This window comes from Bufo bufo, chromosome 5 (assembly GCF_905171765.1).
Source record: "Bufo bufo chromosome 5, aBufBuf1.1, whole genome shotgun sequence".
NCBI classification, from domain to species: Eukaryota; Metazoa; Chordata; class Amphibia; order Anura; family Bufonidae; genus Bufo; species Bufo bufo.
The window spans coordinates 425,127,198-425,148,058 of NC_053393.1; the positions used below are offsets into that span (position 1 = coordinate 425,127,198).

General features: G+C 44.2%; 1 protein-coding gene across 2 annotated transcripts in view; it reads left to right on the forward strand.

Moving 5' to 3' along the window:
- Window positions 1-20,861, forward strand: part of CMTM7 (CKLF like MARVEL transmembrane domain containing 7) — a 56,716-nt gene that overhangs the window by 30,417 nt on the left and 5,438 nt on the right. For both annotated transcript variants that reach the window (XM_040433385.1, XM_040433384.1), the window contains exons 2-3: window positions 16,225-16,398; window positions 19,751-19,849. In XM_040433385.1, coding sequence (XP_040289319.1) covers window positions 16,225-16,398; window positions 19,751-19,849 — 273 coding nt within the window. The remainder of the gene's footprint in view (window positions 1-16,224; window positions 16,399-19,750; window positions 19,850-20,861) is intronic.

A 20,861-nucleotide genomic window follows, 5' to 3' on the forward strand; every position in this document is an offset into this window, starting at 1 on the left:
TCCAAATATAGACCCCTCTTCCTGGTCTACGCGTTTCGGCTAGTATGCCTTATTCATGACCCCTCCAGCAGCGGAGAAAAGATATTAACCTTTTGTATACATCAGAATCTGTATTGGAGGATACGATCCTGTCGCTTATTCATATCCTGCGGTTCACTGGACTGTAGTTGCAGAGAGAGCAGAGCCTCTAGGTGTAAGGGCAACGCCCCCATTGCTCCTAGAGACTCATTTGCATATATTAAAACAGCAATGTGGGCACATAAGAACATGGGATGCATGTTGCCAAGTGCAGTTTCACAGGCACAAAACCACTGACCAATGCCCTTTAAAGTGCCGGGACTGCGTAGATATATTGTACGTCTTTTCTCCCTCACTTTCGGATAAATGTCTCCTAATACGTGTTTTTAGTGAACTAGTGGTACAACCCACATATTGCTTGCTGCAAGTAACACACGTTGCCAAATACACAATATTAGTGGTATTACAGTTGATGTCACTGCCAGTATTATATGCGGTTTGTGTCACTGATGATTTAAATTTACTACACACAAGTGAACAACCACCAAAAGAGCGCTTCTATAGTACTCAATAACATGAAGCAGATATCTGATATAAATCCAGAACGCCTACAAACAATATATCGGTCCAAAATAGTATCCATAAATAACAAATGGTAACATGTGCCGCAAAAATAATCTTTATTAAAGCTTATGTTAAATCATAAACACAAAGGCCACCCTCGCCACAACTTCCACCGCATCCTGTACTATAGATCTCAATTATTCATCCTGAAGAAGCGCAGGAATGTATTTCCATATTACTTGCTACAGATGCTATTTGCTACTTTATTTCTATCTTTGTGTAAAAAGTTTTGTTCATGTCTGTGTTGACCTTTCCATTGTTCTGTTCTGTATAAGGAACAGAATAAAAAGTATCCATTAGATTGAACAATGGATGCAAATGGAGCGCTTTCCGTTTCTATCCGTCATCCATTGACTGTAATGTTAAGAACAGAACAGAAACTCCATTCGGTCATATATTTGTTATTTTTGGCAGCAAAAAAAGTATTTCATGTAACGTAACTGATGCTCATAAACACCCATTTAAACAAATAGTATCACATCTGAGATAGCATGTAACAGACGTGTGGCGCAGAGGAGCGGGAAGAGTAGTACCCTTACACTTTGGAGAGGGAGGAGTGGTGACCCCTAGCTCGCCTGGCACTAGCAGGCTACCCTGATGTCCCTAGACGGGCTGCTAACCCGTACGCCGACCATGTACCTCGTCCCTGGCTTACCCTGAAATAAGCCCTAGGTAGTGAGTAGGGCGGTGGGAGCACTAGTCCTCACCACTGATGCCTAGGGTAACAACAGGGAAAGGACAAACAACACAATCCCCGAAGGGAGACAACAAAAACAGAAGTGAACCGGAGATCCAACAGCTCCAGTTCCAACGGCTCCACAGCAACAGTTGTCCACCGGAGGTCAGAATAGAAGATCTGGAAAGAAGGTCTATATCTGGCCACAAGGGAAGCAGAAAGGGAGAATATATAGTAGCTGGGAGTGGCTGACAGAGAACAGCTGAAAGTGGGACAAAAATGATCGCAAACCTAAGCAGGAAAACCCGGACCGGAATCTGTTCTCACCATTAGGTCATGGAGCGATCCCTTGAGAAACCAAGCGCGTAGCCACCCGCTGCGACCTTCTGACCCCAGGCACAACAGTGTCAACGATAGGTCGTGACACCCTCATGACAAATGGGTATTAAAACTGTTGGTTTATTTTTTCCATTTTTCTGATGGAACATAATTAAAGTCCTCGCAGATGTGAACAAGCCCTAAACAGTTATTTAACCACTTAAGGACCACAGGTTTATACCCCCCTAAAGACCAGGCCCTTTTTTACAAATCGGCACTACACTACTTTCACCTATTATTGCTCGGTCATGCAACTTACCACCCAAATGAATTTTACCTCCTTTTCTTCTCACTAATAGAGCTTTCATTTGGTGGTATTTCATTGCTGCTGACATTTTTACTTTTTTTGTTATTAATCGAAATTTAACGATTTTTTTGCAAAAAAATGACATTTTTCACTTTCAGTTGTAAAATTTTGCAAAAAAAACGAGATCCATATAGAAATTTTGCTCTAAATTTATAGTTCTACATGTCTTTGATAAAAAAAAAATGTTTGGGTAAAAAAAAAAAATGGTTTGGGTAAAAGTTATAGCGTTTACAAACTATGGTACAAAAATGTGAATTTCCGCTTTTTGAAGCAGCTCTGACTTTCTGAGCACCTGTCATGTTTCCTGAGGTTCTACAATGGCCAGACAGTACAAACACCCCACAAATGACCCCATTTCGGAAAGTACACACCCTAAGGTATTCGCTGATGGGCATAGTGAGTTCATAGAACTTTTTATTTTTTGTCACAAGTTAGCGGAAAATGATGATTTTTTTTTTTTTTTTTTTTTTCTTACAAAGTCTCATATTCCACTAACTTGTGACAAAAAATAAAAACTTCTATGAACTCACTATGCCCATCACGAAATACCTTGGGGTCTCTTCTTTCCAAAATGGGGTCACTTGTGGGGTAGTTATACTGCCCTGGCATTCTAGGGGCCCAAATGTGTGGTAAGGAGTTTGAAATCAAATTCTGTAAAAAATGACCTGTGAAATCCGAAAGGTGCTCTTTGGAATATGGGCCCCTTTGCCCACCTAGGCTGCAAAAAAGTGTCACACATCTGGTATCTCTGTATTCAGGAGAAGTTGAGGAATGTGTTTTGGGGTGTCTTTTCACATATACCCATGCTGGGTGAGATAAATATCTTGGTCAAATGCCAACTTTGTATAAAAAAATGGGAAAAGTTGTCTTTTGCCAAGATATTTCTCTCACCCAGCAGGGGTATATGTAAAATGACACCCCAAAACACATTCCCCACCTTCTCCTGAGTACGGAGATACCAGATGTGTGACACTTTTTTGCAGCCTAGGTGGGCAAAGGGGCCCATATTCCAAAGAGCACCTTTCGGATTTCACAGGTCATTTTTTACAGAATTTGATTTCAAACTCCTTACCACACATTTGGGCCCCTAGAATGCCAGGGCAGTATAACTACCCCACAAGTGACCCCATTTTGGAAAGAAGAGACCCCAAGGTATTCGCTGATGGGCATAGTGAGTTCATGGAAGTTTTTATTTTTTGTCACAAGTTAGTGGAATATGAGACTTTGTATGAAAAAAAAAAAAAAAAAATAAATCAGCATTTTCCACTAACTTGTGACAAAAAATAAAAAATTCTAGGAACTCGCCATGCCCCTCACGGAATACCTTGGGGTGTCTTCTTTCCAAAATGGGGTCACTTGTGGGGTAGTTATACTGCCCTGGCATTTTCCAGGGGCCCTAATGTGTGGTAAGTAGGTAAATGACCTGTGAAATCCTAAAGGTGCTCTTTGGAATATGGGCCCCTTTGCCCACCTAGGCTGCAAAAAAGTGTCACACATGTGGTATCGCCGTATTCAGGAGAAGTTGGGGAATGTGTTTTGGGGTGTCATTTTACATATACCCTTGCTGGGTGAGAGAAATATCTTGGCAAAAGACAACTTTTCCCATTTTTTTATACAAAGTTGGCATTTGACCAAGATATTTCTCTCACCCAGCATGGGTATATGTAAAATGACACCCCAAAACACATTCCCCAACTTCTCCTGAGTACGGCGATACCAGATGTGTGACACTTTTTTGCAGCCTAGATGCGCAAAGGTGCCCAAATTCCTTTTAGGAGGGCATTTTTAGACATTTGGATACCAGACTTCTTCTCACGCTTTGGGGCCCCTAGAATGCCAGGGCAGTATAAATACCCCACATGTGACCCCATTTTGGAAAGAAGACACCCCAAGGTATTCAATGAGGGGCATGGCGAGTTCATAGAAATTTTTTTTTTTTGGCACAAGTTAGCGGAAATTGATATTTTTAATTTTTTTCTCACAAAGTCTCCCGTTCCGCTAACTTGGGACAAAAATTTCAATCTTTCATGGACTCAATATGCCCCTCACGGAATACCTGGGGGTGTCTTCTTTCCGAAATGGGGTCACATGTGGGGTATTTATACTGCCCTGGCATTCTAGGGGCCCTAAAGCGTGAGAAGAAGTCTGGAATATAAATGTCTAAAAAATTTTACGCATTTGGTTTCCGTGAGGGGTATGGTGAGTTCATGTGAGATTTTATTTTTTGACACAAGTTAGTGGAATATGAGACTTTGTAAGAAAAAAAAATAATAATAATTCCGCTAACTTGGGCCAAAAAAATGTCTGAATGGAGCCTTACAGGGGGGTGATCAATGACAGGGGGGTGATCAATGACAGGGGGGGTGATCAATGACAGGGGGGGTGATCAATGACAGGGGGGGTGATCAATGACAGGGGGGGTGATCAATGACAGGGGGGGTGATCAATGACAGGGGGTTGATCAATGACAGGGGGGTGATCAGGGAGTCTATATGGGGTGATCACCACAGTCATTGATCACGCCCGTGTAAGGCTTCATTCAGACGTCCGGATGCGTTTTGCGGATCCGATCCATCTATCAGTGGATCCGTAAAAATCATGCGGACGTCTGAATGGAGCTTTACAGGGGGGTAATCAATGACAGGGGGGTAATCAATGACAGGGGGGTGATCAGGGAGTCTATATGGGGTGATCACCACAGTCATTGATCATGCCCCTGTAAGGCTTCATTCAGACGTCCGGATGCGTTTTGCGGATCCGATCCATCTATCAGTGCATCCGTAAAAATCATGCGGACATCTGAATGGAGCTTTACAGGGGGGGGTAATCAATGACAGGGGGGTGATCACCACAGTCATTGATCATGCCCCTGTAAGGCTTCATTCAGACGTCCGGATGCGTTTTGCGGATCCGATCCATCTATCAGTGCATCCGTAAAAATCATGCGGACATCTGAATGGAGCTTTACAGGGGGGTGATCAGGGAGTCTATATGGGGTGATCACCACAGTCATTGATCATGCCCCTGTAAGGCTTCATTCAGACGTCCGGATGCGTTTTGCGGATCCGATCCATCTATCAGTGCATCCGTAAAAATCATGCGGACATCTGAATGGAGCTTTACAGGGGGTTGATCAATGACAGGGGTGTAATCAATGACAGGGGGGTGATCAGGGAGTCTATATGGGGTGATCACCACAGTCATTGATCATGCCCCTGTAAGGCTCCATTCAGACGTCCGTATGCGTTTTGCGGATCCGATCCATCTATCAGTGGATCCGTAAAAATCATGCGGACGTCTGAATGGAGCTTTACAGGGGGGTTATCAATGACAGGGGGGTAATCAATGACAGGGGGGTGATCAGGGAGTCTATATGGGGTGATCACCACAGTCATTGATCACGCCCCTGTAAGGCTTCATTCAGACGTCCGGATGCGTTTTGCGGATCCGATCCATCTATCAGTGGATCCGTAAAAATCATGCGGACGTCTGAATGGAGCTTTACAGGGGGTTGATCAATGACAGGGGGGTAATCAATGACAGGGGGGTGATCAGGGAGTCTATATGGGGTGATCAGGGGCTAATAAGGGGTTAATAAGTGACGGGGGTGGGGTGTAGTGTAGTGTAGTGGTGCTTGGTGCTACTTTACTGAGCTACCTGTGTCCTCTGGTGGTCGATCCAAACAAAGGGGACCACCAGAGGACCAGGTAGCAGGTATATTAGACGCTGTTATCAAAACAGCGTCTAATATACCTGTTAGGGGTTAAAAAAAACACATCTCCAGCCTGCCAGCGAACGATCGCCGCTGGCAGGCTGGAGATCAACTCTCTTACCTTCCGTTCCTGTGAGCGCGCGCGCCTGTGTGCGCGCGTTCACAGGAAATCTCGGCTCACGCGAGATGACGCCTATTGGCGTTAGCGTAGCCTGGGGGAGCCGCCGCAATGACGCCTTTCGGCGTTAGCGTGGCGGCAAGCGGTTAAGACATGATGCAGTGTTTGTAATTAAAGGAGTTTTCTGACCTGGGAAATAAAAGGCTAAAGAGGGGAAGTGTCATAAAATAACTGACCTGTTAAATCCTCTGCCGTTCCAGGTCTGGAGCTTCCTGCCAGTCATGGTTTACTTTTCTGCGGTGAAGACACGCCCAGCTACCGATGAGACTGCTCCAGCCAATCACTGACCTCTGCAATGTACAGCATGAGACTGCTGAGGCCAGTGTTTGGCTGCAGCAGTCACAATAACATTTGAGCGTAATACTGAAGTAGGATGCCACCATTGTAACAAGTGTGTTTATGAAATATCATCCCTTTTACATATTCCACAATGAATTGTAAGTGGTATTATGGGTGGAAGCATTTAGACACAAAGTGGCAGACCACGTAAAGTTACAGAGCAGGGCCACCAACTGCTGAGGTGCATAGAAGTTACCAACGATCTTCAGACTGCAGACTTCCAACCTTCATCCGGTATTAACTACTACAGAAAAACTGTGCGCCAGGAACCTCTTTGGCATGGGTTTCCAGCTGCATGCAAGCCTTACATTGCCAAGCATCGGATAGAGTGGTGTAAAGCACACTGCCAGTGGACTCTGGAGCAGTGGAAACGTGTTATGTGGAGTGAGGAATCACTTTTCTCTCTCTGGCAGTCTGATGGACAAGTCTGGGTTTGGTGAATGCCAGGCGAATATTACCTGCCTGACTTCATTGTGCCAACTGTAAAGTATGGTGGAGGAGGAGGGATAATGCTGTGGGGTTGTTCTCCTTAATTCCAGTGCAAGGAACTCTTAATACTACAGCATGCCAAGACAATGTATACAATTGTGTGAAAGCCCTTTTCTGTTCCAGCATGACTGTGTCCCAAAGCACAAAGTAAGGTCCATAAAGGCATGGTTGGATGAGTTTGTTGTGGAAGAACTTGACTGGCCCCCCAAAGAGCCTTCATCTCAAACCCATCAAACACCTTTGGGATGAATTAGAATAGAGATTATGATCCAGACCCTCTCGTCCAACATCAGTGTCTGGCCTCATAAAAGTTCTTCTGGATAAATGTCCACACATTTCCATAGACACACTCCAAAATCTTGTAGAAAGCCTTCCCAGAAGAATGGAAGTGTTTACATGTAAAGGGGGTACCAACTATTATTGCCTATGTATTTTGAATGGGATGTCATAAAAGATCCTGTAGGTGTAATGTGTCGGTGTCCCAATACTTTTGCCCGTGTTGTGTTTGGTATCTGGGTAGCTCTCTCTTTACAATCAGAATTAAGTTTTGCAATAAAGTAGAACATCTGTGGGGAACTAAACCCAGTGGCTCTCTGAAGCATTATCTTATATAGTTTATTCTTCTTTGGTACTGCCACATAAAAAGGCTGGCATAGCAAGGCTAAAACTACAGGACAACAATAGTACTGTACTTGTGGGATGAGCTACTGGATTATAGAAGACCACAGTCCCTGAGATTCTGGGACTTGTCAGCAGAAATCCTGGTTCAGTTGTCATATAAAATTATAATCCATATAGTGAGACAGCTCTTCTTAGGCTACTTTCACACTAGCGGCTCGGACCTCCGACAGGCTGTTCCGTCGGGTGAAAAGCCTGTCGGATCCGCCCTGCCGCCAGTGACCGTGTGCCCCCGGACTGCCGCTCTTTCCCCATTGACTATAATGGGGGCAGTGCGGAGTTCCGGCGGAGGCACGGTGAGAGGCTGCCGGAATAAATGTCGGACATGTCGTAGTTTTATTCCGGCAGCCTCTCGCCGTGCACTGCCGTGCCTCCGCCCCCCCCGCCCCCATTATAGTCAATAGGGACGGAGCGGCAGTCCGGGGGCACACAGTCACTAGCGGCAGGACGGATCTGACAGGCTGTTCATCCGACGGAACAGCCTGCCGAAGGTCCGTGCCGCTAGTGTGAAAGTAGCCTTAGCATGATAATACCCCTGCACTGGTATCTGCTGTTAACAGATGACTTACCCTAAGGCAACAGTAGTAATCTACATGTATGGTGGTCAGTGGTATATAATAGGTTAAAAACACTGGTGTCCAAATGGAAAAAGGTTAGGTTGGATTCCTTGGCGCAAATCTGGAAGGGATTTGTTGGTTATATTCCCTGGTATCCCATACAGATTGGGTTGGTTATTTTCCCTGGTGTTCCTGTGCATAGGTTGAATGGTTTGTCATCATGGAGAACACTTGACAACTCATTTTACTATAAGAATCTAATTCCTGACTGCACAAATTAAATGGTTCCTTAAAAATACCTTGTTGGTATATTTCTGAGTAAGTAGCTTACCGGATGTCTGGTCACAAAGAATCCGTGTAAGTAAGTCAACTGGTGTCTAGCGATCTGTCTCACTGCTGCTTTCAGGTGGGTCATATGGTCTTCTCCACAACATTGCTTACGACAAGCAGATGCTGCCCGGAGATCTCAGTTTTAGGGCCCTTCACACGACCGTATCAGTTTTGCAGTCTGCAAATAGCGGATTTGCAAAACACAGATACTGTTCGTGTGCATCCCGCATTTGGCCCTTCTGCAGATCCCGCACAAATGCCTATTCTTGTCTGCAAAACAGTCAAGGATATGGTCTACTTTTTTGGTGGCACGCGGAATGGACATGGTGCCTCTTTTGCGGCCCCAATTAAATGAATACGGAACAAATATTTGCTTGTGTGAATGCCCCCTTAGAAGGAATATATTTCTTGCTAGCCCTCTCAACTAATGGTAAGATGCAATAGGCATCAAAGATGCAATAGGCATCATGGCAATACATTTTCTAACCCCTTTAACCCCTTAGTGACCAAGCACATTTTTTAAAAATTGCATTCCAAGAGCTAGAACTTTTTTTGTTTTTTTTAAATGTACTTGTATGAGGTCTTATTTTTTGCAGGACAAGTTATAGTTTTTAATGCACCATTTTAAGTTCATGTAATGATTGATCAAAGCCAGCCGTTTAGCTAAAACCCCCTTTGTTTACGTCAGTAAAAACACGTATGGGTGGTCACTAAGGGGTTAATAAATGCTATAAGTTTTTTCCTTTCATGGTAACACAGGGTGGGATATTTGGAGATTTATTAGGCCTGGGGTTTTATACACTAGCCTTAAAGAGGACCTTTCATCTGTTTAGCCCTAGTCTAATTAGGGTCTTACCTTTGAGGGCGACCTCCACTGATGTCACTTTTTTTTTTGTCCGCTGTTGTCCCCCGTTGTTTTCGGCGCCTTATATTCTAATTAGCCTGGCTGTGAGTGCATCCAATCAGAGCGCACCACTCATAGCCAGGGAGGAGCTCATTCTCCCTGGCTATGAGCAGTGAGCTCTGATTGGATGCACTCACAGCCAGGGAGAAGAGAACCGCTCCAGTCTCCGCCTAGTATAACCAAGTCGGCTAATTAAAATATAAGGCGCCGAAATCAACGGGGGACAACAGCAGAAAAAAAAAAGAAAGTGCAATGACATCAGTGGGGGTCGCCCTAAAAGGTAAGACCCTAATTAGACTAGGGTTAAACAGATGAAAGGTCCTCTTTAAATTGAAGATTGTCAGAGTAAAATGTTCCCAATTTATTAAGAGACACACACCTCATAATATTTTTTGTTGTTGTGTAAATCTTTTTTTATTGAATGATTTTCAATACAAAAAAGGCAGGGGTAGAACTGGGGTAGGGAATGGGAAAGGGGAAAACCTGAGGATAAAGTCTCATGACAGATGTACATTCTTAAAATGTTCACAAAATCACAAGTTATTCAGCAAAGCCAAAAGAAGAGGTACCTAAACATTAAAGAGTCTTATACAAAAGCAAAACATCTCATGTAATACCACATTTTATACAATAGGTCTCGGAAAAGAGAAATACATCCTGTCATTAAGCAATAGGCGTGCCATCACCCACATGGGTTAACCTGAACCGTCTCCATGGTTGCCAAAGCTTCACAAATTTTTAATGTTGCCTGGATGCCCAACTGGACAATTCCTCTTTTCTATAGAGTTGGTTTAGTTTATTATACCAGAGATCCATAGAAGGGGGTTCTCTGCTTAGCCAGCTGCTGGCTGCTTGAACTAGTAATGTGGGCAAATTATATCTGGAGGGTGTCCAGGAGGAGTTAGGCAACCACAACAGGACCATCTCAGGGGATAGACTAATCTTGGTGACAATAACTTACATAATATGGAGAAGTGTACCCACCTCATTTCCACATCTCCAACATAAATCAGATTGGGATAGCTGCAGTTGTTTAGGCTTCTGTGGATAATTATACCATCTAGTCATCACCTTAAAAGAATGTTCTTGAGTACGGATACATCGGGAAAACCCATGTGACTTCAAGCGAATGGCCACTGTTTCAGGGTCTGTGAAAGATTTATTTAAGTCTTTTTCCCAGCTTCTCAAGTGGGCCAGAACGTATCTCTGTTTGAATGTTGATATCATATGATAAAAGAGAGAGATCAATTTGGGGGCCATGGGTTCTTTGTCAGTGTTTTTTTTTTTTAGCCATGTCAAATCCTCTGGAATAGCATGTTTAGAAAATTCCCAGTAGGGAGATTTTTAGAGCAAAAGTTGGAGTCAGAGCCTATCTTGGACATAAGATCTCTCACAGTTTAATATTGCAATTTAGACTAAAAGCTGGGGGCGTCCACATGTTATGGGAGAATAAAATAGGGTTGTAGGTGTGCAGGTAATGGCCGAGGTAGGTGGCTAGAGAAAAGAGAAGACATGGTTTGCAGGTATTGAAAATTCAAGTAAACCACTTTGGTCAAGCCACCAGGGGCATTAGAGCGTTTGGCCAATCCCCACAAGCCTGACATTACCTCATAATTAGAGATGATCGAATTTCATGTTATGAAATTCATTCACGCTTCGTTTGGTGGTAAAAGCAGAATTGCGTTATGGATTCCGTTACCACGGACCATAACGCAATTCTATGACGGAATGCATAACGCAAACGGGACGGATCCGTTTTGCAGCCCCTAGACTTCTATTATGACGGAATGAATAACGGAATGCCTCTAAAGCAGTGATGGAGAACCTTTTACAGACTGAGTGCCGAAACTGCAACCCAAAACCCACTTATTTATCGCAAAGTGCCAACACGGCAATTTAACCTGAATACCAATACAGTACCGTATTTTTCGCTTTATAAGACGCACCTGATGATAAGACGCACCTAGATTTTTGAAGTAGGAAAATAAGAAAAAAAATATTTGAACCAAAAGGTGTGCTTTTGCTGGGTTTTGAACTAATGGTGGTCTGTGGATGACGCACTGTTATGGGGGGACCTGTGGATGACGCACTGTTATGGGGGGACCTGTGGATGACGCACTGTTATGGGGGGACCTGTGGATGACGCACTGTTATGGGGGGACCTGTGGATGACGCACTGTTATGGGGGGACCTGTGGATGACGCACTGTTATGGGGGGACCTGTGGATGACGCACTGTTATGGGGGGACCTGTGGATGACGCACTGTTATGGGGGGACCTGTGGATGACACTGTTATGGGGGGACCTGTGGATGACGCACTGTTATGGGGGGACCTGTGGATGACACTGTTATGGGGGGACCTGTGGATGACACTGTTATGGGGGGACCTGTGGATGACACATTGTTATGAGGGGGATGTGTGGATGATACACTACTATGGGGGATGTAGCATCATATATAGCATCTTATGTAATGGGGGTCACTATTCACACAGGGACAATATACTGTGACACATATGATACTGTGACCAGCATAAGATGATCTTATGCTGGTCACAGTATCATATGTGTCACAGTATATTGTCCCTGTGCGAATACTGACCCCCATTACACCTCAGGGGCAGGGCACACAGGAGACTTTATATGTAAAATCTTTTAAATGCTCTGCTTTCTTCTAGACCAGTACTCACTATAAAAGCAGCATGTGACGTCACTCACTCAGTCAGTCACGCTCCTGCCAGCTTCATTAATGAAGTGGGAGGAGCATGACCGAGTGAGTGACGTCACGCGCCGGCTGGACCGCTGCTTTCATAGTGAGTACTGGTATAGAAGAAAGCAGATTGTAATGAAGCAGTTTTCATATGTAAAGTCTATAATCTTCAATCAGTATCTCTGCTTTTAACTAGGGCAATCCTCTGTAGTGCAACTCACTATGAAAGCGGCAGGCAGAGCGGCAGCGTAACCTCGCGATATTCACTCATTCACGCTCCTCCCACTTCATTCATGAAGGGAAGTGGGAGGAGCGTGAATGAGTGAGCATCGCAAGGTTACGCTGCCGCTCTGCCTGCCGCTTTCATAGTGAGTTGCACTACAGAGGAATGCCCTAGTTAAAAGCAGAGATACTGCTTGAAGATTATAGACTGTACATGTGATAATTGCCGTGAGCGGGGCCCGATGTATTACAGTACAGTGACTGCATCGGGCCCCGCCGCGAGTGTTGCCAGCCTCCGTCCCCTCCTCCCACTCCTCTGATACATTGCGGCTTGCGATGTATCAGCGTCACCAAAGTAAACATGGCAGTGTTCGCTTTATAAGACGCACTGCCATTTTCCCCCCACTTTTGGGGGGGAAAAAGTGCGTCTTATAAAGCGAAAAATACGGTATATCTTCCATGTACTTTATCATTTATCTATAATAGCCTGCCTACATTCAATGTGCTGCCTGTGCTGTTCATAGTGCGCCCTGCGCTGATGAATGGTAGGAAAAGTCTAAGGCATACTGGTACACCATAGACTTTTTCCAGGGTGTGGGTGCCTACAGAGAGGGCTCCGAGTGCCACCTCTGGCACCAGTGCCATAGGTTCGCCACCACTGCTCTAAAGGCATTCCGTTATGCATTCTGTCATGGAATTGCGCTATGGTCCGTGGTAACAGAATCCATAACGCAATTCTGCTTTTACCACCAAACGAAGTGTGAACGATTTTCAAAATATGAAATTCGCTCACCTCTACTCATAATAAATTTGTGGCATCTTGTGCTATATTGAAACTGGAAAATGAAAACTACCCTGCTGTGAGCTGCAATTTCGGCTTTATAACACCACAAAACTGAAGGAAATTGAATATTGAATACCCCCTTATTCTATAATTGCTTTGTATTCATTTAGGACACTTTCACCCAGGTGTGTGTGAGCGTCTTACAAATACTGACCAAAATACTGCGCGTGAAACTGGCCTTAAAGGGAACCTGTCCCCTCACTGAGCGTTTCTAAATGTTCATTGTGTTACCCTAAACATATAAATTACACTTTTAATTTTATTTGCAGATGAATTCAATAAGTATTATGCATTTTTATACTTCCCGCCTTTTATGCAAATTAACATAAAAGAGTCATATCTTACTTGTGTGACCAGAGAAGAGTCATATTTTCAAGCTCTGACTCATCTCAGGTTAATTTGCATATGTATCAAATCGGGTTTTTTACACAATAAAAGCACACAGAGCTATGGGGACTGGGTATTGCGGATGTGCTAGCGGCCATCTAGCAACCCATATCCTCAGCTCTATACCCAAAATCCCGTTTCTGTCACCCCACTAAAGTGATTTTTTTTTTTTGGGGCTAGTTAAATTAGTTATATAGCGATATATGCAAATATAATAGTGTTCCTTACTTTGATCCAGCAGTTTAGTCAAAAAACGAAGTTTTATCATATGCAAATTCCGTCTCTACCAGCAAGTAGGGCGTCTACTTGCTGGTAGCTGCTGCAGAAATCCGCCCCCTCCTCTTGTTGATTGACAGGGCCAGCCGGGATCTCCTCCTCCGGCCAGCCCTGTCGGCGTTTCAAAAATCGTGCGCCCGTGTTGAATCTGCGCAGGCGCTCTGAGATGAGGAGGTTCGTCTCCTCAGAACTCCCTCAGTGCGCCTGCGCCGATGACGTCTTCTATTTCGATGATGTCATCGGCGCAGGCGCACTGAGGGAGCTCTGAGGAGACGAGCCTCCTCATCTCAGAGCGCCTGCGCAGATTCAACACGGGCGCGCAATTTTTGAAATGCCGACAGGGCTGGCCGGAGGAGGAGATCCCGGCTGGCCCTGTCAATCAACAAGAGGAGGGGGCGGATTTCTGCAGCAGCTACCAGCAAGTAGACGCCCTACTTGCTGGTAGAGACCGAATTTGCATAGGATAAAACTTCGTTTTTTGACTAAACTGCTGGATCAAAGTAAGGAACACAATTATATTTTAATATATCGCTATATAACTAATTTAACTAGCCCAAAAAAAAAAATCACTTTAGTGGGGTGACAGAAGCCCTTTAAAGGAAATGGGTAATAAAATCTGCCCCGATACCACTTTTTTTTTTTTTTTTTTTTTTAGTTTTTCTGGTGTTTTCTCAATTGACCACGAAATCTGAGGGGGTTAAATGATCAGACATTAGCTACAAAATGATGCTGTTTAAAACAGCAGAAACCCAGTGGCTATGATGCCTATGGAGCGGGCGTCATGTTTCTAGGGAATCCATCTGATTAAAATCAGCTTACATGTCCGATGAGCACTTGCCAGCTGAATCTAATGTTCTTGCTCCCATGTTGCAACAAGAGCATTGCTATTGCGCCGCTCACTCTGTACATGCGGCACCCCCCACCTCTTTGACTGACAGGACCAGGCATGTAGATGTATTCATGCCTGGCCCTGAAGTCTTGTGGCAGCGCTATCGCCACTGTGTTCGACACTTGCACAATACAATGGATGAAGCTCGAGGAGCACCCAGACATGCAAGCTGATTTTAATAGCATGGATTTATTAAGCGATTCCTTTTTAAAGACCTGACTTGTACATGCATGGCGGAGGTTGGGAAAGGGTTAATCATGTCTACAGGTAAATAGGCCTGCCATCTTCACATCATCATCATCGTTTTATTGTTCCAACACTCCCAAAATAAAGGAACTTTGAAAGTAGAGTTTCACATCATTTTGTGTCTACAACTCCAATGCATCTCCGTGGTAACAGACTACAAAAAACGGTGTAGTCTGATTATTTAGTCGTACTTCCTTTCGTTTGTTCCGTAAGTTGTTGAGAATTAGAAAACAAATAGAAGTAAATATGACTGCAGAAGCAGATTACACCGTTTGTAGTCGGTTACCATGGAGACACATAGACCTGCATGAGAGCTGTTATTTCAGATGTAGTCAGAGGCAATTAATAAAGGACTGTGTTAACCTATTTCACAACCATTTCTTTACTCTATAAAGCACTATATGGCCAATTTACTAAAAAAAAAAAAACTACGGTAAATGACTGACATAGTCTCCATCCTCTGGCTCTCTCTGACATGCACGCCAGAGGTCTCTCTCCCGTCAATCATACCTTCCAGAGCCTTGACCTTGACATAAAGGACCATCTACCACTGTTTTACTTTACCCACATGATTGGTATATACTATTGCCATTTACACGATAGTTTACCCAGTAAGGCTACTTTCACACTTGCGGCAGAGAGATCCGGCAAGCAGTTCCGTCGCCGGAACTGCCTGCCGGATCAGGCAAAATGTATGCTAACTGATGGCATTAGTAAGACTGATCAGGATCCTGATCAGTCTTAAAAATGCCTGATCAGTCGAAAAAATGCATTGAAATGCCGGATCCGTCTTTCCGGTGTCATCCGGCAAAAACGGATCCGGCATTTATTTTTTCACCTTTTTTTCAGTCTGCGCATGCGCATACCGGAAGGACGGATCCGGCATTCCGGTATTCTGAATGCCGGATCCGGCACTAATACATTCCTATGGGAAAAAATGCCTGATCCGGCATTCAGGCAAGTCTTCAGTTTTTTTAGCCGGAGATAAAACCGTAGCATGCTACGGTTTTCTCTTTTGCCTGATCAGTCAAAACGACTGAACTGAAGACATCCTGATGCAAACTGAACGGATTACTCTCCATTCAGAATGCATGGGGACATACCTGATCAGTTCTTTTCCGGTATAGAGCCCCTGTGATGGAACTCTATGCCGGAAAAGAATAACGCAAGTGTGAAAGTAGCCTAATTCCAATTTGTGGTGGTGCCTGCAGCGTTGGATCCCGGTCCTAAGGTTCCCGTAGCCACGGCACTCCAATGGATATTTTCCAATACCTTTATTACACCTAAATCAGCAGCGACGTTTCGACCTCACGGTCTTTATCAAGCTCACATTTGCCATTTAATTAGATTTTTATTTTTTATAAGATTTGTAGACGTCATTATTATTATTATTATTTTTTTTACGTCTGACTAATGTATGTATTTTTTTATTCTTGGTTTCTCCGTTTATTTTCTTCCAGCTGTGTTTGCTGATTGCCTTTCTTTGCGTGACGTTCTCCAACTGGACAGACTACAGTGCTTACCGCTATTTTGAAGTTGTCACAATTTGCTTCATGATCCTCATAATTATCTTTTATGTGGTGAACCTATTCCGGATTTACAGGATGCTCACTTGTGTCTCGTGGCCGCTAGCGGTAGGTAAATCTTTAATATGCTTGTATGGCTCATTACTCAAAAAGCATTTATAGTTCTCAGTGGCGGTGGCTGATGAGGCGGCACGGCCAATGCCCTCCTTCCTTGTATCAAATTATTCTTGAGAGCAAATGCGATTGTTAGAAATGAGTTCTGGTTGATCACCTACAATGATTAATGTTATATTTTAGATAGTACAGCAGGGGTACTCAACTAGTTTTATTAAAGGTTCACATACCTGGGTCTGCAGTCATGTGAAGGTCCAAGCTGAGCGCCAACAGTAAAGATGCCATCTTTGTAATGCCTTGCAAACTTTGTAGAACTACCGTATTTACATTCAGATTTATAATTGTTTTTAGTGTGAAAACTGGCATTTTTTCTCTTTCTTTTTTGAGGGCTGCAGATAGGGTTGCCACCTTTCTCAACAAAAAATACTGGCCAAGTTGTGGGGGCGTGGCTTAACATGGTGTGTTACGTCACTGTCATACTCTGCTCCCCAGTAATATTAATACCCCCATTAGTGGCGCCCAGAATAAATAATGCCCTTATTAGCGCCCCCATAATTCATATTGCCCCATTAATAGTAGTGCCCCCCAGAATTAGTAATGCCCCCATTAGTGCCCCCAGTAAGAGTAATGCCACCATTAGTGCCCCCAGTAAGAATAATGCCACCAGTAGTGCCCGCTTCTCTGCTTTTGCCAAAAAAAAAAAAAAAAGCATTCACCTCGCCGCGGTGACCATTCGCTGCTGACTAGAAGCTCATGACAGGACCGGTGCTCCAACGTGATGATGGTCTTGCAGGTCCTGTCCTGAGCTTCCAGTCAGCAGGGAGTGTTCCACCTCCATTTGCTCACGCTGTGGGGAGGTAATTTTTTTTATTTTTTGGATTAGCACAAGTGGCGGTGGAGGTAAAGGCTGTACTAATGAGCGCTCCACGATGGAAGCGCTCATTAGTAACAGTCCTTACAGGAAAATTCCGGCAGGGGAACTAAAATACCAGCCTTGCCGGTGAACTACTGGCCGGGTGGCAACCCAAGCCGCAGAACAGACATATGTATTTTTGTTCCACATCCAATCCCCATTATTGGGGGATTGGATGCAGACCCCTTAAAGGGAACCCGTCATCACCTTTATGCTAACCTCACTGAGGGCAGCATAAATTTGTAACAGAAATGCTGATTTCAGCGGTGTGTCACTCATGAGCTAAAAGTAAGTGGTTGCCGAGAACCAGCATCATAATCATTGCAGCCCAGGCCTTAAAAAGAGTCAAATCTACTTGAGAAGAGTCATGGTTATTAATGGTTATATAATCTCCTGCTCTCCCGCCCATCTGCTGATGATTGGCAGTTCTCTCCTAGACAGAAAGAGAGAAAACTCGGTAGAAGACTGTCAGTCATCAGCAGGTGGGCAGGAATTCATGAATAACCAGGACTCTTCTCAGGTGGCCGTGACTCTTTTCCAGGCTCAGTCTGCAATGTTTGGGATGTTGGTTCTCGGCAACCACTTAGGCTGCGTTCACACGGGCGAGATTTCCGCGCGGGTGCAATGCGGTAGGTGAACGCATTGCACCCGCACTGAATCTGGACCCATTCATTTCAATGGGGCTGTTCAGATGAGCGATGATTTTCACGCATCACTTATGCGTTGCGTGAAAATCGCAGCATGCTCTATATTCTGCGTTTTTCACGCAACGCAGGCCCCATAGAAGTGAATGGGGTTGCGTGAAAATCGCATGCATCCGCAAGCAAGTGCGGATGCGGTGCGATTTTCACGCACGGTTGCTAGGTGACTGTCTATACACTGTATTATTTTCCCTTATAACATGGTTATAAGGGAAAATAATAGCATTCTGATGACAGAATGCATAGTAGGTGATCAGTTGAGGGTTAAAAAAAATAAAAAAATTAACTCACCTTCTCCGTTTGTTCGCGTAGTTCTCCCGGTCTTCAGTTCTTTAAAAAGATGAACTATGGGCTAAAGGACCTTTGATGACGTAAGATCACATGCTCCATCACCACGGTGATGGACCATGTGATTGGAGCATGTGATCTGACGTCACCAAAGGTCCTTTAGCCCATAGTTCATCTTTTTAAAGAACTGAAGACCGGGAGAACTACGCGAACAAACGGAGAAGGTGAGTTAATTTTTTTATTTTTTTTAACCCTCAACTGATCACCTACTATGCATTCTGTCATCAGAATGCTATTATTTTCCCTTATAACCATGTTATAAGGGAAAATAATTACATCTACACAACACCGAACCCAAACCTGAACTTCTGTGAAGAAGTTCGGGTCTGGGTACCACAGTCTGTTTTTTATCACGCGCGTGCAAAATGCATTGCACCCGCGCGATAAAAACTGAACATCGGAACGCAATCGCAGTCAAAACTGACTGCAATTGCATTCCTACTCGCGCGGGTTTGCCGCAACACACCGGGACGCATCCGGAACTAATCCGGACACGCTCGTGTGAACCCAGCCTTACTTTTAACTTATAAATGACAGACCGCTGAAATCAACTCACCTGTCTCTACTTTATACTGCCGTTAGTTATGGGCAGCATAAAGTTGATGACAGGTTCCCTTTAATTACAATGGGGCCACATAAGATGCAGACAGCACAGTGTGCGCTGTCTGCATCTTTTGCGGCCCCATTGAAATGAAGGGGTCCGCATCCAATCCCCCAATAATGGGGATTGGATGTGGAACAAAACTATCGTGGTTTGATGGGGCTTTATCTTTATTTAAAATCATTACCTTTAACTTTACAGAGAGGCCCAGGAAAGATGGGAACACGACACTGACACCCTGGAGTCCTTTCCTGCAGTCAGTGATGTGCTCCCGCCTGTCTGTACCCCTCTCCTCCCTTCCCCCCCAAATGTGAAATGTATTTAATTGGTGGCAGTGGTGATGTCCACCCCCCTCTCCGTGTGTGTCCTTTGGAGCTTGAAGCTCCCTTACGTGCCGCTGCTGCAGGAGAGAAGGGACCTGTAAACACAGCTCCCTCCACGTGGAGGTGTCGGATGAAAGCTCGGGTGCCTGCATGTGGAGGGACCTGTCTTATTCAGTGCGCACCTGGGAGATTAGGAAGCGCCCAGTGCGCTGGAAAGAGCAGAAGCTCCTCCCCATGCAGGCGCTGGAGGAGCGAGCTGAAGGGATGGCAGGGGTTCGGACCGCGGTCTGCCAGTTGAGTACCCCTGCAGTAGAGGATTCTTCTCCACAAGCCCAGTGCAGTGATGAGAAAAATACATTTATTACCAAATGAACTTGTGAACCCCAAGAAGTTGTACTAGTATAATGAGAATGTGTATTAGAACATCAGTTCATTTTTTGAGGGGTTTCTTTCATTCTAGGAATTGTTACACTATGCCATATGTACCTTCCTGCTCTTTATTGGCTCCATTGTGGCTGCTGTCAAAAGTTCTGGCGTTGGTGGATTAGTGGCTGGATCGGTAAGATAATATATTGAGTTCTCTGTTTCAGCGCAGTATTCATCTGTGCATTTTAAGCTCTGCTATACTGGGCATGGGGTCTTTTCAGAGGTTATTAAGAGCTATTTGGTTATTCAGAATTATTGAAAACATTCCTTGTCTTCCCGATTCCGGTGCTGCAGACTATTTCTCCCTCCCGCTTCAGAGTGCTCTGTATCTAGACATGCACACCACCAGGCATTCTGCAATGATAGCAGAGAAGAAGTAGGCCAGTCAGTGTATGTGGTGAGTGGCTTTAGGGTCCCGTTTGTAATTGCAACAGCTGCAACCCCCCATACCTTCCCTACTAGCAGTACACAGCTAGATGCATGTAGTGTGGTCAGTATCTAGAATAAGAATACCATCACCGTTGCCGTTTCCCACCATAGACTCTCATGGCATATTTGATATGTCATAAAAGTATGATCAGAGGACTCCACCACTAGACTATTACATTCTTGCTGAATACAATAGTGGTACTTTATTCAGAACTAAACTAAATTCATAGCAGTGTCTATACATCTGGCCCACTATCTAAGATTATTACGATGGTAATTTTATCCTGTATTGGGATGGATACCTGCAAAAAAATACATTGTCCTGGTTTCATTGCACATCGCTGGTCCATCTGATCTAAATCAGCTGGTCCAATCGAGTTTTTCTAGTATGTTTAGACCATTTTAAAATGAATTGTCCTGAGTTATAGGGCTGCAGCTAACAATTATTTGAATAATCGATTAGTTGTCGATAATTTCATCGATTAATCAGGAAAAAACACCAAAATGACAAAAAAAAAAGGAGTTTATATGATTTCACTTGAAAAATTATGTTCAAAGGCCATATTAAAACAAATTTAGGAGTTACATAATTATTAAAATTTTGCATTACAATGTAAAAAAGACACGTTATGGGGGATCTGTGGATGACACTGTTATGGGGATCTGTGGATGACACTATTATGGGGGATCTGTGGATGGCACTGTTATGGGGGGGA